The 18,963-nt window shown below is 46.3% G+C and overlaps 1 protein-coding gene across 1 annotated transcript in view; it reads left to right on the top strand.

The window, feature by feature from the left end:
• The window catches only part of ttc33 (tetratricopeptide repeat domain 33), a 126,391-nt gene that overhangs the window by 15,304 nt on the left and 92,124 nt on the right, over positions 1–18,963 (top strand). The window contains exon 2 of the mRNA XM_060842326.1: positions 2,887–3,102. Within this exon, the coding sequence (XP_060698309.1) occupies positions 2,888–3,102 (215 nt within the window). The 5' untranslated portion in view covers position 2,887. The remainder of the gene's footprint in view (positions 1–2,886; positions 3,103–18,963) is intronic.

Below are 18,963 nucleotides of genomic sequence, written 5' to 3'. Positions count from 1 at the left end.
TGAGGGGACACAGGTTCAAGGTGTAGGGGGTAATGTTTGAAAGAGATATGGTGAGTGCCTGGAACTGCCAGAGGAGGTGGTGGAAGCAGACACAGTAGCAGCATTCCAGAAATACCTGGACAAACATGAATAGAAAGGGAATACAGGGATATGGATCCTGTACGTGAAGGCAGAATTACAATGGATGGGCAAAATGTTGAAGGGCCGGACAGAGTCGAGAGAGCTTTACTTTTAGTTTAAAAGAGTAGAGGAAGCTTAACTTTGCATCTAATCCCATGCTGTCTCTGTCTTTGAAGTGTTTCGTAGCAACCTAACAATGTGGAAGCAGGCCATTCAGCCCATCAAGTCCACACCAACCCTCCAAAGAGTATCCCACCCAGATCCACGTCCCCTACCCTATCCCTGTAATCCTGCATTTCCCAACACTAGTTCATCTAGCCTGCACATCCCTGGACACTATGGGCAATTTCCTATGGCCAGTCCACCCTGACCTGCACAACTTTGGACTGCAGGAGGAAACCGGAGCACCCGGAGGAAACCCACGCAGACACGGGGAGAACGTGCAAACTCCACACAGTCAGTCGGCCGAGGCTGGAATCGAACCCTCTGAGCCACTGTGCTGCCCCACGGTTTGTGTGTTTGAGTGTTTGACAGGGATGGTGTCAAGGGGTCTCTACGTTCTGTTTAATTTTAGGTTAAAACAAGTAGGGGAGGCTCTACTTTCAAATTAAAATCGTAGAGGGAATTTACTCCCTGTTTACTTCTAGTGTAAAAGAGTAGAGGAAGCTTTACTCTGCCTCTAGCCCTGTGCTGTACTGGGTTTGGGGTTTTTAAAATTAATTTATGAGGTACTAGTGCCACTGACTTCCTAATTGACCGTGTGAAGGTGATGTTGAACTGCTGCAGTCCTCGGTGTTTACAAAAGGCTGCACTGGATAATTATCCTGTGATTAGATGTTATATAGTTGTAGCATTTCCTGATGGTATTGGCAAGTCCAACTGAAACATCATTGACCTGAGACAGGAAACGTGTTTCCTTCCCCATCAGTGCTGCCAGATCTGCTGAGTGTTCCACTGTTTACTCCATTGTTCATCTTGTATTCTGTCAAGTCTGAAATCCTGAGAAATGTTCGGTGACAGGGCATTCTGCTGCAGTTATTCCTACTTTGCCCCTGCTCCATTTCTCCAGGGTGAAGTTGAGAATATGCAGTTTGCTCTTTTGACTAGGACATGCATAAGTCTGAGAGAATGGTGTTTTGTAACTATACACACGCTGGTGCGGCCACCCTTGGAATATTGTGTACAGTTCTGGCCCCCATATTTCGGGAAGGATGTGGAAGCATTGGAAAAGGTGCAGAGGAGGTTTACCAGGATATTGCCTGGTCTGGAGGGAAGGTCTTATGAGGAAAGGCTGAGAGACTTGGGTCTGTTCTCATTGGCAAGAAGAAGGCTAAGGGGGGATTTGATAGAGACATACAAGATAATTAGAGGATTAGATAGGGTAGACAGTTAGAACCTTTATCCTAGGATGGTGACATCAGCGTGTGTGAGGAGGCATAGCTACAAATTGAGGGGTGATGGATTTAAGACAGATGTCAGAGGCAGGTTCTTTATGCAGAGAGTGGTAAGGGTGTGAAATGCCCGACCTGCCAGTATAGTTAACTCAGCCACATTAGGGAGATTTAAACAATCCTTGGATAAGCACATGGATGATTTTGTGATAGGGGGACGAGTTGAGAATAGTTCACAGGTTGGCGCAACATCGAGGGCCGAAGGGCCTGTTCTGCGCTGTATTGTTCAATGTTCTATTCCGCAATAATTGAGATACCCATGCTGTCTGATTATTTCCCACTCTCCCTCCCTGTCTCTCTCTCTCTCAGTAAATGTTGACGTACTGTTTCATTGTTTTGTTTGGAGCTGTTGCTTTCGCTGTCTCCTTCTTCTGCTTCTCCTTTGCTGTACCTTCATCACCTCTGTATCTTGACCTCCTCTTTTTTCACTTGGTGTCTTTATGGCTCTCCCTTCCTCTGTCTACTCTCCCATCTCCTCACTGCAAGCTGCTCTTTTCCTTCTTTGCCTGTCTCCTCGGTTGCACTTCCTTATCGTTTTACATCTGTCTCTGACTCTCTGTCTCTCTCTGTCTCTTCTCTCTCTCTCTATCTCTCTCACACCCCCTGCCCCTGCCCGTGTATCTCTATCAGTGTGAGACCTGTCTCTCATGCCTTGTGTGTTTCTTCCTTGTGCTGTCTGTCTCTCTGTCTGTGTAGCACACTGTGTCTATCTGTTTCCCTCTTTCTGTCTGCCTGTTTCTCTGACTGTCTCCATCCGTCTGTCTTTCTCTCTCTCCCCCCTACACTCTGTCTCTCACATGCCGTCTCTCACACACACACACAATCTGTGTTTCTGTCACTGTCTCACTCACTCTGTGTATCTCTCTCTCACTCTTTCTTACACTGTCTCTCTCTCTTTCTCTCACTGTCTCTTACTCTCTCTCACACAATGTGTGTTTCTGTCACTGTCTCACTTGCTCTGTGTATATCTCTCTTACTCTGTCTCTCTTTATGTTTTCTGCTCTCTACATTAAATTCTCACTCTCTACATCCCACTTTCTCACTTGCTGTATCCCACGCTCCCTTGCTATGTCTCTCACTCCCTGTGCCTATCTTATACCCTGTTGTTCTCTTGCTGAATCCCTCTCCCTGTCAAACAGCCTTGTACTGTCCGTCTTGTTCTCCCCTTGCTCTCTCACACTCCCTAACTCTTGCTTCTGCATGCTTTTACTCTCTTGCTTGCTCCCGCTCTTGCGTTTGCTTTCATTCTCTGTCCCCCTCACTGACTTGGTGATGCTGATTCTTTCTCCTTGCTCCTGCTCTCTCACTTATACAGGATGACATCATTTGGCTGGAAGCGGAAGGCTGGGGAGAAGGTGTCAAAGGTTGCCTCTCAGAACTTTGCAGCAGCAGCTGTGGATGACAGGCTGGTTGCTGCTGATGTGGATTGGTTGCATGTGACCAAGAGGCAGCGCAAGGTCTTGCTGGAAGATTGCACAGTGAAGAGCAAGAGACTGAAGGACGAGGGCATCTTCCTGTCCGAGAATGGAAGGTGAGCTTGGGAGATTCTGAGCCAGACTGGTCTTTGCTCAGTGAAGGCCTGTCACTGGCCCCACACCCCAGGGAGTTTTTCTGATGGTCTGGTCAGCGATATGGGTTTGGGAGTGAGAAAGTGGGAGTGAAGTTTCAGTTTGTGTTTTTGTGGGACCTGGGTATGGTTGGCTAGACCAACAGTTAGTGGCTACCTCTATTCGGGGAAAATCAGCATGGGGAAGCAGTGGTCGTGGTAATATCACTGGCCCCGCTATGTATTCACCTCGCAATCCCGGTGTGGCTGGGAGTGAATAATAAGCAGTAGTGACCACAAAGCCATTGTTGACTTTAGTAATAGCCCATCTGGTTCACCAACACTGTTTGAGGAAGGAAACCTGCCTTCCTTAGCCACTCTGGTCGACATGTGGCTCCAAACCGACAGTAATGTGTGAGAATCTGACTGCCCTCTGGAATGGCCAAGCGATATATTAAAGATTACAAAGTTTAAGGGAAGAAATTAAATGGACCATATTAATTGATATGCAAGCATTAGCCTGACACAATCACACTCACTGAATCATAACCTACACACGATGAACACAGACAAATTAGAAGCAGAAATAGTCCATTTGTCCCCTTAAGTCTGGATGTGGCTTTCATGGCTAAAGGGATCAAGGGGTATGGGGAGAGGGTGGGAGTGGGTTCCTGAGATTGTGTGACTAGCCGTGATTGTGTTGAATGGTGGTGCAGGCTCGAAGGGCCGAATGGCCTCCTCCACCTATTTTCTATGAATTTGTGTTTCCACAGCACCCTCTTTATCCACTGCCTGTGTCACCTTGTTAAAGCAATCACTGAAATTTGTCAGACACGACCTGCCCTAGACAAGACTACATTGACTGTCTAGTATTTTTCTCTCAGTATATTTTTGTTCTATCCCATATTATGACCTCCATCAGTTTCCCCACTATAGATGTCAAGCTGACAGGGCTATAGTTTCCGGAGTTATCCTTTGCCCCTTTCTTAAACAGTGGTATCACATTTGCAATCATCCAGTCCCCAGGACTAATCCTGTGTTCAGTGATTCCTGAAAAATTTCTTTTAATGGCTTCCCAATTTGCTGCCTTGCCTCGCTCATCAATCTAGGATGCGTCTCATCCAGGAGGGAATGAGGGCTGGAGGTCAGAGTTGAGTGTGTGGTGCTGGAAAAGCACAGCACGTCAGGCAGCATCCGAGGAGCAGGAGAATCGATGTTTTGGGACTAAACCCTTCATCAGGAATCATTCCTGATGAAGGGCTTATGCCTGAAATGTTGATTTTCCTACTCCTCGGATGCTTCCTGACTTGTGCTTTTCCAGCACCATCCTCTCGACCCGACATCTCACCCAGGCCTGGTGACTTCTCTACCTGGAGTGCTGCCAGCCTTTTTAGCCCCTTTTTAATCTATCACTATGCTGCTCAGTTGCTCAACACTCTCATTTTTAACTTGACCATTACCACCATGTTCTAATTTGGTAACGATAGAAGCGAAATATTCATTTTATGCCTCTGCTGTATCCTTTGCTTCAGTGAGCAGCTTACCGTACTTGTTCCTTATATACTCCACCCTATCTTTCACTAATGTTTTACTATTAATATGTTTGAAGCACATTGTAGTACTTCCTCATGCTTGTGTTTGCCTTATTCCAGCCTCAGCCTCTCTTCTGCGTATAAGATTCATGGCCGATTGATTTGTATTTTGATTCCACATTCCGATGCACACCCGATAACCTTTAGATTCCTCTGCCTAACTAGTGAAGGGCTTATGCTCGAAATGTCGATTCTCCTGCTCCTCGGATGCTGCCTGGCCTGCTGTGCTTTTCCAGCACCATACCGTTTGACTGATCTCCAGTATCTGCAGCCCTATGAATTAATCCACCTCTACCTTAAAAATATTCAGTCAACTCAGCTCTATCAGACTGGAGAGGTTAGCTCTGTTTTTCTCTCTCCACTGGGTCTGCCAGACCCGCTGAGTTTCTCCAGTATTCTTCATGTTTGTTTCACACTTCTAACATTCCAAATTATTTTTTATTAGCTGGCTTACTGTGTTTACACTCCCCCAAACTATTTTCCTCCACTACCATTCTTGGGATTTGCCCATGCACCAGATACGAATCACGTCTTCTTGGCGCAAAAGCAGAAGTTGCTGGAAAAACTCAGCTAGTCTGTCGGCATCTGTGGAGAGAAATCACAGTTAAAGTTTTGGGTCCGGAACTGGTCTGAGGAAGGGTCACTAGACCTGAAACATTAACTGGGATTTCTCTGCTGCCAGATTTGCCGAGCTTTTCCAGCAACTTCTGGGTTTGTTTCTGATTTACAGCATCCGCAGTTTTTCCGGTTTTTATGTGTCCTCTTGGAACTGGTATAAATACGTCACTGCTCCACAAGGACATTCTGATGGCTTTGAAAATAAAAAGCATTCCCACATCTACATGTCAGTCCTTTAAAACAGTACAAATTGCAAAAATGGTAATATATTACATATTAATAAAGACATCAAGACCAGTGCAAGTTCAACTCATTGCAGCCTCTTACCATTTGAATTAATGACACACAAAAACAGACTGATACGTCTAGAAGTTTAAAAAAGTACTTTATATCACAGGTAGACACTATACCTCATGGCTGCAGTCGGTAAATTGAGGGCTCTAGAAGATTTTTACATTGAGGTCACAGCACTGGAAATATCACGAAGCAGAATTAAGATAAGAGTAGGGACAATTTAAAAGCTGGGGGAAGCTCGAAGAACAAAGTAAAGAACATGGAGAAAACGGCATCTGTGGAGAGAAAGTGGAGTTTGCATTTCATGCCAAGGGACCCTCCTTCAGAGAGGACAGTTACACCTTGAGGTGGCGCTGAATTGGGAGATCCAGGACCACTCTGTCAGCATCCCCAGCCAGTGTCAGATTTGGTGGAGCTTAAAGCAGTCTCCAATTTTTACCCTTTCAGAACTATTATTATATCTATTGGTGAAGGAATGAGCAATCATAAGACAATAAAGGAGCAGAATTAGGCCATTCAGCCCATTGAGTCTGCTCCACCATTCGATCCTGGCTGATATGTTTCTCCTGCCCTCTCCCTATCACCCTTCCCAATCAAGAACCTATCTATCTCTATTTTAATACACTCTATGACTTGGTCTCCACAGCCCTCTGCAGCAATGTGTTCCATATATTCTCCACCCTCTGGCTGAAGAAATTCCTCCTCATCTCAGTTCTAAAGGATTGTCCCCTCACCCTGAGGCTGTGCCCGTGGGTCCCAGTCTCTCCTACGAGCAGAAACATCTTCTCCATGCCCATCTATCCAGGCCTCTCAGTGTTTGGGACGTTTCAATCAGATTCCCCTTATCCTTCTAAACTTCATCAAGTACAGGCCCAGAGTCCTCAACCATTCCTTATATGACAAGCCCTTCATCCCTGGGGTCATCCTTGTAAAACCTCCCTGACCCCCTCCAATCCCAGCACATCCTTTCACTCCACAGGCGACTGACTGTGTGGAGTTTGCACGTTCTCCCCGTGTCTGCGTGGGTTTCCTCCGGGTGCTCCGGTTTCCTCCCACAGTCCCAAAGATGTGCGGGTCAGGTGAATTGGCCATGCTAAATTGCCCATAGTGTTAGGTGCATTAGTCAGAGGGGAATGGGTCTGGGTGGGTTACTCTTCGGAGGGTCAGTGTGGACTGGTTTCCACTGTAGGGAATCTAATCTAATTTAAAACTGGGTTGTCCGGTTATTCCTCATCCCCCTGGATGAAGGTAACCTGCTGTGGGTGCTAGAAATCTGAAGCAAATGCAGAAATTGCAGGATAAACTCAGCAGGTCTGGGCAGCACCTGATGAGAGAGAAAGCAGCCTCGTGTGAATTGTCCACTGAAGTCTGAAGTTACACTGCTCCTCAGAGTTTGTTTGTACTCTAAAGATGGACCCAAAACCTCAGTTTTTCTCTCTCTGCCGAGATCTGCTGAGTTTCTCCAACAGTTTCTGTGTTAGGTTCCTCCCAGTTGCTGCCTGTTGAGAAGCTGCAGCATAGGTTCTCATTAGTATTGTTAGTGAGCAGGCTTGGAGTGAATCAGACTTTGTCAGTCAATATTCTGATGCTGTTTTCCAGATGATGTAAGCACTCATTGTTATAAAGCAGCGTTTCTTCTGCTGCTGTTTCTTGTTCTGCGCCAAGGGAGATTTGCTGTAACGCATGATTGTATTAATGCTCACAAGCGCACCCACATAGGCAAGTAATTAGTTACTTCCTCCTGTGGTCCTATTTCTGTATCTCTTCAGGGTGATGGTTAATCTTACCCATTAATTGTAGTCGCTGCTAATCAGTTTTTCTTTACATCAGAATTTAATCAGGACTGCTGAACTGCTGATGACTTTCCTCAGACCAGCAATGAGCCCTCCCAGGGCCATAACATCATCAGATAATGGAGCAGGAGTAGGCCAATCAGCCCATCAAAGCTGCTGTGTCATAGAACATAGAACAGTACAGCACAGAACAGGCCCTTCAGCCCACGATGTTGTGCCGACCACTGATCCTCATGTATACACCCTCAAATGTCTGTGACCATATACATGTCCAGCAGTCGCTTAAACATCCCCAATGACCTCACTTCACACCTGCTGCTGGCAACGCATTCCATGCTCTCACAACTCTCTGTGTAAAGAACCTGCCTCTGACACCCCCTCTATACTTTCCTCCAACCAGCTTAAAACCCCTCGTGTTAACAATTTCTGCCCTGGGAAATAGTCTCTGGTTATCAACTCTATCTATGCCTCTCACTATCTTGTATACCTCAATTAGGTCCCCCTCTCTTCCTCCTTTTCTCCAATGAAAAAAGTCCGAGCTCAGTCAACCTCTCCTCATAAGATAAGCCCTCCAGTCCAGGGATCATTCTGGTAAACCTCCTCTGAAGGTTTCATTTGAGTCGGTCGCCCGAGATAGAAATGGAAAGGTCTAGGAAGGGGAGGGAGGAATCTGAGACAGTCCAGATGTGAGTCGGTCGCCCGAGATAGAAATGGAAATGGATGAGTCGGTCGCCCGAGATAGAAATGGATGAAGGGCTCTGGCCCGAAACGTCGAATTTCCTGTTCCTTGGATGCTGCCTGACCTGCTGTGCTTTAACCAGCAACACATTTTCAGCCCAAACCTCCTCTGAACCCTCTCCAAAGCTTCCACATCTTTCCTATAATAGGGCGACAAGAACTGGACGCCGTATTCCAAGTGCGGTCTAAGTATTATAGAGCTGCAATAAGATCTCACGGCTCTTAAACTCAATCCCCCTGTTAATGAAAGCCAAAACACCATATGCTTTCTTAACAACCCTGTCCACTTGGGTGGCCATTTTAAGGGATCTATGTACCTGCACACCAAGATCCCACTGTTCCTCCACACTGCCAAGAATCCTATCCTTAATCCTGTACTCAGCTTTCAAATTTGACCTTCCAAAATGCATCCCCTCGCATTTATCCAGGGTGAACTCCATCTGCCACCTCTCAGCCCATCTCTGCATCCTGTCAATGTCCCGCTGCAGCCTACAACAGCCCTCTATACTGTCAACGACACCTCCAACCTTTGTGTCGTCTGCAAACTTGCTGACCCATCCTTCAATTCCCTCATCCAAGTCATTAATAAAAATTACAAACAGTAGAGGCCCAAGGACAGAGCCCTGTGGAACACCACTCACCACAGACTTCCGGGCAGAATATTTTCCTTCTACTACCACTCGCTGTCTTCTGTTGACCAGCCAATTCTGTTTCCAGACAGCTATGTTCCCCTGTATCCCATTCCTCCTGACCTTCTGAATGAGCCTACCATAGGGAACCTTATCAAATGCCTTGCTGAAGTTCATATACACCACATCCACAGCTCGACCCTCATCAACGTGTCTAGTAACATCCTCAAAGAACTCAATAAGATTTGTGACGCATGACCTGCCCCTCACAAAGCCGTGCTGACTGCATTTAATCAAGCCATGCTCTTCCAGATGGTCATAAATCCTATCCCTCAGAGTTCTTTCTAACACCTTGCAGACGACAGACGTGAGACTGACTGGTCTGTAATTGCCGGGGATTTCCCTATTTTCTTTCTTGAAGACAGGAATTACATTTGTCTCCGTCCAGTCCTCAGGTACGACTCCAGTAGAGAGCGAGGATGCAAAGATCTTCACAAGTGGCGAAGCAATCACATTTCTCGCTTCCCAAAGCATCCGAGAACAAATCTGGTCTGGCCCTGGTGACTTGTCAATCTTAATGTTTGTCAAAATTTTCAGCACATCAGCTTCCTCTATCTCTATCCATTCCAGCATGCGTACCTGCTCCTCAATGGTTTCATTCACAGCAAGGTCCTTTTTTTTAGTAAAGACAGAAACATAAACTCATTTAGGGCTTCCCCTACCTCCTCAGACTCCACACACAAGTCCCCTATGCTATCCCTGATCAGTCCTACTCTTTCTTTGATCATTCTCTTATTCCTCACATATGTGTAAAACACCTTTGGATCATCCCTAATCCTTCCTGCCAAGCCTTTTTGGTGCCCCCCTCCTGGCTCTCCTCAGCCCATTTTTGAGCTCCTTCCTCACCTGCCTGTAATCCTCTAGAGCTGAGCAAGACCCTTGCTTCCTCCAACTTACATGCCTTCTTTCTTTTGGCGAGAAGCTCCTCCGCTTTCGTCATCCAAGGTGATCCGACGTTGCTCAGTCCCACTCTCCTGCTGTTTTCCTGTGATCCTTGATTCATCAATTGATCAACAATCTCTCTATCTCTCTGTCTTAAATATACACGAGGACTCTGCCCCCACAGCCCTCTCTGTGACAAGGAGTTCCAAAGACCCCCAGCTCTCTGAGAGAAGGAATTCCTCCCCATCTCAGTCTGACATCGGTGCCCCTTTATTCAGAGACCGTCCCCTCTGGTCATAGACTCTCCCCTGAGGGGGAACACTCTCTCAGCTCTGACCCTGACAAACCCTTTGAGAATCCGCTAGATTTCAATGAGGTCAGCTCTCACTCTCTGAACCCCGGGGAGTAGAGTCCCAACCTGTTTAACCTTTACGGCTAAAACAATCCCTCCCCACACCAGGGGACCATCCCAGTCAACCTGCTCTGAACCACCTCCACTGTAATAATAGCTTTCCTTAAATAAGGGAGCCGAGCTGCTCCCAGTGCTCCAGATGTGGCCTCCCAGTGCCCTGGACTTCCCTACTCTTACTCTGACTCCCCTTGAACCAAGGGCCACCATCCCATGAGCTTTGCTGATTACCTGCAGTTCCTGTGTGCTAGCTTTCTGCGTTTTCTGTACAAGAACCCCCCCCCCCCCCCGAATCCCTTTGTGTTATAGCTCACTGCAGTTTGTCCTCCATTTAAATAATACTCTGTTCTCCCATCCAACCTCACATTTTCCCACAACATATTCCATTCGCCACCCTTTTTCCTACTCAGTTAGCCTTTCAGTGTCTCTCTGTAAATGTTGACCTTTCCAGCCATGTTTGGGTTGTCTGAGAGTTTGGCCACAGCCCATTCCCTTCCTTCCTCCTCGTGAGTCATATAGTGTAAACCTGGTTGTGGTTCCCAGTGCTGAAGCCCACTGCTTACAGGTTGCCGACCTGAGGAAGAGCTCCTTATTCCCCCTCGCTGATTCCTTCCTAGTCACCAGTTCAGTTTCCACGTCAGTATAGGCCAATTTGTATTGATGACATTTGTGAAATAAGAGAATCTGAGTGTGGTTGCACCACAGGCAGCAGTGAGTAGGTGTGTGATTCCTACTCTCTGTAAGACCAGCTCAGACAGTATTCTCATAGTCCTGTAAATATTTCCACTTCAAACAATTAACCAATTCTCCTCTGAAAGCTAACGTTGATTTAGCCTTCTATACGCTCTCATTTGTGCTGCTTCTCATGTCAGCTTTGCCTGTTTTACCATTGGGAGCTTCAGTCATCATAGCAAATGGCTTTCATTGGAGATACTGCGGAAAATATTACACAGAAATGATTAACATTGAGGAGCTGCTCCAGCCAGGAAATGATGGCATGCTGGGACTGTATACTGTGTTGGGGGGAGGGGGGGTAGGGGTTGAAGACACCTTTAAATTTGGGAAAGAACTTAAACCGGGAGAAAGTGAGATGCTGGAGATCAGAGCTGAAAATGTGTTGCTGGGAAAGCGCAGCAGGTCAGGCAGCATCCAAGGAACAGGAAATTCGACGTTTTGGGCATAAGCCCTTGAAGGGCTTATGCCCGAAACGTCGAATTTCCTGTTCCTTGGATGCTGCCTGACCTGCTGCGCTTTTCCAGCAAAGAATTTAAACGGGTGAGTGTGCAGGAACCATTCCTGCTCTCCGATAACTCCATAGCAAGCACTTACAATTGTTGTGTGGGAAAGAGCATAGAATTTTTGAGGGTTTCTTTCTGACGTAGTGTTGCGACTATGGAACCCGCTGCAGAACGGAGTGTTTGAAGTAGTCTCCATGCATCCTTTTGAGGGAAAGTTTGATGCATTTGTGACGGAGGAGGGAACAGTAGAGTATAGAGAAGGCTTTGGGGGGGAAGGCAGTGGGATATTGAAACTGTCAGCAACCCAGGAGATGTTCTGGGGGGCAGGTTTGAACCCCAATGTGGCAGATGGTGGAATTGAAAAAAATTCAGGAATGAGAAGTTTTTGAAGGTTGGATTTTTGAGTATAGTTGGTAACAAACGTTATGGGGACCGTGTAAACAGTAAGTGTTTAATCAGCCATGACCATATTAGATAGTGGGCGAAATGGCTACTCCTGTCTCTGTGCTCCTCTAGCTGAGAGGTGGGAGTCAACACAGCAGCAAGTCTATGTGGTGTATTCACACCAGCGTAGACTGTTTTGCTCGTTTCTGTGCTGTGACTTGGGCGGGCTGACTCTCATGTGCAGTGCTGGGGCTGTTCCAGCAGATGGGGGCATTGATCCATCTGTATGAATCTGTGGTGTGGAATGTGACGGGAGCTGACATTATTCCAGCATTAGGGAGGATGTGCCTGAACAGCTGCAACAGTCCCATCACTGCACAGGAACAGGGCCGATTCTGCCCCACTAATCATTTCGATCATGGATTCTTGTCATTTATTTGGATGTCCATATAAGGAGGTACAGTTAGTAAGTTTGCAGATGACACCAAAATTGGAGGTGCAGTGGACAGCGAAGAGGGTTACCTCAGATTACAACAGGATCTGGACCAGATGGGCCAATGGGCTGAGAAGTGGCAGATGGAGTTTAATTCAGATAAATGCGAGGTGCTGCATTTTGGGAAAGCAAATCTTAGCAGGACTTATACACTTAATGGTAAGGTGCTAGGGAGTGTTACTGAACAAGGAGACCTTTAAGTGTAGGTGCATAAATCCTTGAAAGTGGTAGACAGGGTGGTGAAGCAGGAGTTTGGTACACCTGCCTTTATTGGTCTGTGCATTGGGTTTGGAGTTGGGAGATCATATTGCAGTTGTACAGGATATTGGTTAAGGCCACATTTGGAACACTGCATGTAATTCTGGTCTCCCTGCTATAGGAAAGATGTTGTTAAACTTGGAAGAATTCAGAAAAGGATTACAAGGACGTTGCCAGGGTTGGAGGGTTTCGGTTATAGGAGAGGCTGAATAGGCTGGGGATGTTTTTCCCTGGCACATAGGAGGAGTGACCTTACAGAGGTTTATAAAATCACGAGGAGCATGGATAGGGTAAATAACCAAGGTCTATATCCCTGGGTAGGTCCAAAACTAAAGGGCATTGGTTAAAGGTGAGAGGGTAAAAATGTAAAAGGGCTTTCGAGGGCAAACTTTTTCACACAGAGGGTGGTACGTGTATGGAATGAGCTGCCAGAGGAAGTGGTGGAGGCTGGTACTATTGCAACATTTAAAAGGCATCTGGATGGGTACATGAATAGGAAGAGTTTGGAGGGATATGGGCCAGGGGCTGGCAGGTGGGACTAGGTCAGTTTCGGAGATTTGATTTGCATGGTCAAGTTGGACTGAAAGGTCTGTTTATATTTCTCAGATTTAGTGTTGTGTTTCTTTTATTCCAATAAATTAGAGCACTTCAAAGCTACTTGAAGTTTTGGCAACATATCAGAGTTCCTGAAGTGGTAAAGTGTGCTGTACGAATATTATCTTTATATTCTCATCCCAAACTCCTTTCACAACAAGATCCTTTGAAATAGAAATAGGTGCTGGCTATTCAGCTTACTCAATGTGTTCTCCTTGATCCCCTTGTTCATCCAAAACCTGTCTAATTCAGCTTGGAATACATTCAGTGATCCAGCCCACACTGTTCACTGACAGAGGAATATATTCAGTGATCCAGCCCACACTGTTCACTGACAGAGGAATATATTCAGTGATCCAGCCCACACTGTTCACTGACAGAGGAATATATTCAGTGATCCAGCCCACACTGTTCACTGACAGAGGAATATATTCAGTGATCCAGCCCACACTGTTCACTGACAGAGGAATATATTCAGTGATCCAGCCCACACTGTTCACTGACAGAGGAATATATTCAGTGATCCAGCCCACACTGTTCTCTGACAGAGGAATATATTCAGTGATCCAGCCCACACTGTTCACTGACAGAGGAATATATTCAGTGATCCAGCCCACACTGTTCACTGACAGAGGAATATATTCAGTGATCCAGCCCACACTGTTCACTGACAGAGGAATATATTCAGTGATCCAGCCCACACTGGTCTCTGACAGAGGAATATATTCAGTGATCCAGCCCACACTGTTCACTGACAGAGGGATATATTCAGTGATCCAGCCCACACTGTTCACTGACAGAGGGATATATTCAGTGATCCAGCCCACACTGTTCACTGACAGAGGAATATATTCAGTGATCCAGCCCACACTGTTCACTGACAGAGGAATATATTCAGTGATCCAGCCCACACTGGTCACTGACAGAGGGATATATTCAGTGATCCAGCCCACACTGTTCACTGACAGAGGAATATATTCAGTGATCCAGCCCACACTGGTCACTGACAGAGGGATATATTCAGTGATCCAGCCCACACTGTTCACTGACAGAGGGATATATTCAGTGATCCAGCCCACACTGTTCACTGACAGAGGAATATATTCAGTGATCCAGCCCACACTGTTCACTGACAGAGGAATATATTCAGTGATCCAGCCCACACTGTTCACTGACAGAGGAATATATTCAGTGATCCAGCCCACACTGTTCACTGACAGAGGAATATATTCAGTGATCCAGCCCACACTGTTCACTGACAGAGGAATATATTCAGTGATCCAGCCCACACTGTTCACTGACAGAGGAATATATTCAGTGATCCAGCCCACACTGTTCACTGACAGAGGAATATATTCAGTGATCCAGCCCACACTGTTCACTGACAGAGGAATATATTCAGTGATCCAGCCCACACTGTTCACTGACAGAGGGATATATTCAGTGATCCAGCCCACACTGTTCACTGACAGAGGAATATATTCAGTGATCCAGCCCACACTGTTCTCTGACAGAGGAATATATTCAGTGATCCAGCCCACACTGGTCTCTGACAGAGGAATACATTCAGTGATCCAGCCCACACTGTTCACTGACAGAGGAATATATTCAGTGATCCAGCCCACACTGTTCACTGACAGAGGAATACATTCAGTGATCCAGCCCACACTGTTCACTGACAGAGGAATATATTCAGTGATCCAGCCCACACTGGTCACTGACAGAGGAATATATTCAGTGATCCAGCCCACACTGTTCACTGACAGAGGGATATATTCAGTGATCCAGCCCACACTGTTCACTGACAGAGGAATATATTCAGTGATCCAGCCCACACTGTTCACTGACAGAGGAATATATTCAGTGATCCAGCCCACACTGGTCTCTGACAGAGGAATATATTCAGTGATCCAGCCCACACTGTTCACTGACAGAGGGATATATTCAGTGATCCAGCCCACACTGGTCTCTGACAGAGGAATTTCTCCTCCTCTTAGTTTTAAATTGAATTGAATTGTATTTATTGTCCCGTGCACCAGGGCACAGTGAAAAGCTTTGTTTTGTGAGCAATACAGGCAGATCATAGAATTAAGTCGCACAGATGGTAAATAATAGGTAAACAGCGACAAAAACAACACCACAGGTACAGGCGAATGTTAAGAGTTTGTGAGTCCATTCAGTATTCTAGCGACAGTCGGGTAGAAACTGTTTTGAAACCGGCTGGTGTGTGTGTTCAGGTTTCTGTACCTTCTCCCCGATGGTAGAGGTTGTAGAAAAACATTGCCAGGGTGGGATGGATCTTTGAGAATGCTGGCGGCCTTTCCTTGACAGCGAGCCTGGGAGATGGATTCTATCGATGGGAGATTGGCCTTTGTGATTGTCCGGGCCGTGTTCCCCACTCTCTGTAACCGTCTCCATCCCAGGGAGTGATACACCCAGACAGAATGCTCTCGATGGTGCGCCTATAAAGGTTGGCCAGGGTATTCACCATCATGCCAAACTTCCTCAGTTGCCTGAGGAAGGGGAGATGTTGTTGGGCCTTTGTAACCAGTACGTCCACATGAAGAGTCCAAGAAAATTTGTTGTGGATGACCACTCCCAGGAGCTTGACACTCTCCACCCGTCCCACCTCTGTGCTGTTAATGTGTAGGGGGGCATGAGTAACATCCCACAGAAAGTCAATAATGAGTTCCTCGGTTTTGCCAGCATTGAGAGCTAGGTTGTTCTCAGTGTACCATTTTTCCAGGTCTTTCACCTCCGTCTGTAGTCTGTTTCATCACCCTCTGAGATTCAACCGACTATGGTGGTGTCATCAGCAAACTTGTGAACAGGAGACCTCTTATATTTAAACATGCTCCCACTTCCCAGGAGAGGAAAGCTCCTCCCAGGATGGACATGTCAGACTCCCTGAGGACCATTTCCAAAAACAAAACCTGACTCCAAAGATTTAGCTCTGTTTCTCTCTCCACAGAGACTGCCAGGCCTAATGAGTTTCTCCAGCATTCTCTGTGCTTATCTCCAGTATCCACAGCATTCTATTTTAAGCCATCAGGATTTTGAGTGTTTCAGTAGGGTCGCCTCTCAGTCTTCTGGATGACTAGGGGCCCCATCAGGCTCAACCTTTCCTTTGGAGACAAACTGTGTTTGTGTGTCTGATGTGCTTGCAGTGTGAGTGGGTTCCCCTGTGAGTAAGGAGACCAAATGGCTCCACTGTACTGCCATTGTGGTCTCACCAAGCCACTGTACAGTTGGAGTCAGATTTCCCAGTTCGGAGTCCCTCTTGTAACAGAGAGTGGAAGTACTGTGACAACAGGCAGCACGCAGAGTTTGCTTGTTTCCCTTGTGTCTGATTGGTCTTGTTCAGATTCTCAGGGGCTGCTGTATTTTTAAATCCTGCGGTGAGTGTTTTTCTTTTGATGAATCATAAACTGGAAATCCTGACTGGAGCAAACTGTGGATTCACAGCATCAAGATTTCACACGGATCTGTACCATTCAGTACCTCACAAAGACAAAACCACTCTGAGAAGCAACCTATTATTGTTCCCATCCCTAGCTACCCTTGAACTGAATGTGTCTCACTTGGCTATTTCAGGGGCTAGCTCAGAGTCAGCCACATTACTGTGCTTCTGGATTAGTGCTGGAAGAGCACAGCAGTTCAGGCAGCATCCAACGAGCAGCGAAATCGTTTCGGGCAAAAGCCCTTCATTTCCTGATGAAGGGCTTTTGCCCGAAATGTCGATTTCGCTGCACTTTGGATGCTGCCTGAACTGCTGTGCTCTTCCAGCACCACTGATCCAGAATCTGGTTTCCAGCATCTGCAGTCATGGTTTTTACCTCACATTACTGTGCTAATGAGCTTTGAGCAGATTTGTAGCTCGGGTTGATGATAAATATGTAAGTTAGCTCGCTGAGCGTGAAGGTTTGTTTCCAGATGTTTTGTCACCGTGACTAGGTAACATCATCAGTGAGAATCTCCGGTGGAGTGCTGGTGGTATATCCTGCCTCTCTGATTGTAGGGCTTGGTTTCTTAAGGTGGGTGATGTCATTTCTGGTTCTTTTTTCCCAGGGAAGGCAGATAGGATCTAAATCAATGTGGTTATTGATGAAGTTCTGGTTAGAATGCCATGCCTTTAAGAATTCTTGTGCGTGTCTTTGTTTTGCCTGTCCTAAGATGATGTGTATTGTCCCAGTCAAAGAGGTGTCATTCTTTGTCTGTTTGTATGGAAACTAGTGAGAGTGGGTCGTGTCTTTTGGTGGCCAGTTGGTGTTCATGTATCCTGGTGGCAGGTTTCCTGCTAGTTTGTCCAATGTGGTGTTGTTTTACAGTCTTGCATGGTATCTTGTAAATGACGTTAGATTTGCTGGTATTATGTAATGGTTCCTTTAGTTTCATTAGTCGCCGTTGAAGTGTGTTGGTAGGTTTCTGGGCTACCATAATGCCAAGGGGTCTGACTAGTCTGGAAGTCATTTCTGATATGTCTTTGATGTAAGGTAACATGGGTCTAGTTTTCGGTTGCGTTGTGTCTGCTTGTTTGGGTTTGTTTCTGAGGAATCGATGGATTGTGTTTAATGGTTTGTTAATCGCCGTTTAAGTGAATAACAAAATAAAGTAAGTGTTTAAGTCAATAACAAAACCTACAAATAAGTCAATAGAACACCTATGGGATCACCAATATCAGGGCTCAAAGTGAAAGCAGTAATGCAGAGACTTGAACAAGCTGCCCTCCCATCTATCCAACCCAAACTTTGGGTCCACTATGTAGATGACACCTTTGTCATCACAAAACGGAACACCATCAACAATATCCTGATAGGCATAAAATTTACAAAAGAGGAGAACGAGAACAGACTCCCATTCCTAGGCATGACAGTTGAACATTCAGTTAAAGGAGAGCTTCAAACCAGCGTCTACAGAAAAACAACAAGCACAGACCAAATACTTAATTTCAGAAGCAATCATCCCAACACCCACAAACAGAGCTGCACCAAGATATTATTTCAACAAGCTACATCACACTGCAGCACCCAAGAACTAGAAAAAGCAGAAGAAAAGTATCTATACAAGGTTTTCAAGAAAAACAGACACTCAGTAAACACAATCTGAATCAATTTAGATCCTACCTACCTTCCCTATGGAAAAAAAACTGAAAGTAACATCATCAATCTTAAGAACCCTTTTTACAGAGGGCGGAGAGACACGAGGGCTGTCTGGAAGGGTAAGTGATTGTTTTTTAAGTGGGAGAGTTCTAAACCCTAGACCCGACACCCACCCACCACCTCTAACCTGACTAAGAGTCTGTAAACTCGGTAAGTTTTCAGGTTTTCTCATTTTTCTTTCTTCTCTTCCTTGTTTAGCCCCGTGTGGGCTTTCAGATTAGCGGGGTATGGATGTTAGGGCAGTTGCATGTTCCTCCTGCAGAATGTGGCAGGTGAGAGACACGACACATCTCTATCGACCACATCTGTGGGACGTGCACCCAACCCCAGCTCCTCAAAAATCGACTTAGAGAACTGGAGCTGGAGCTGGATGAACTGTGCATCGTCCGGGAGGGTGAGGGGGAAATTGAGAGGACGTGCAGGGAGGTGGTCACTCCTCAGACACAGGATAAGGACAGCTGGGTTACAGTCAGGGGGAGGAAAGGGAACCAACAGATAGGGCAGGGATCCCCTGTGGCCGTTCCCCTCAGCAATAAGTACCCCATTTTGGATCCTGCTGGTGGGGACAGCCTACCAGGGGAAAGCCATAGCTGTCAGATCTCTGGCACTGAGCCTGGCATTGAGGCTCAGAGGGGAATGGGGGGAAAATAGAAAAGTGCTAGTGGTAGAGGACTCAATAGTTTGATGGATTGACAGGAGATTTTG

Source organism: Hemiscyllium ocellatum, chromosome 2, assembly GCF_020745735.1.
Source record: "Hemiscyllium ocellatum isolate sHemOce1 chromosome 2, sHemOce1.pat.X.cur, whole genome shotgun sequence".
NCBI lineage: Eukaryota > Metazoa > Chordata > Chondrichthyes > Orectolobiformes > Hemiscylliidae > Hemiscyllium > Hemiscyllium ocellatum.
The sequence above is the reverse complement of the archived record's forward strand: the minus strand, read 5'-3'. Positions and strand labels throughout refer to the sequence as shown.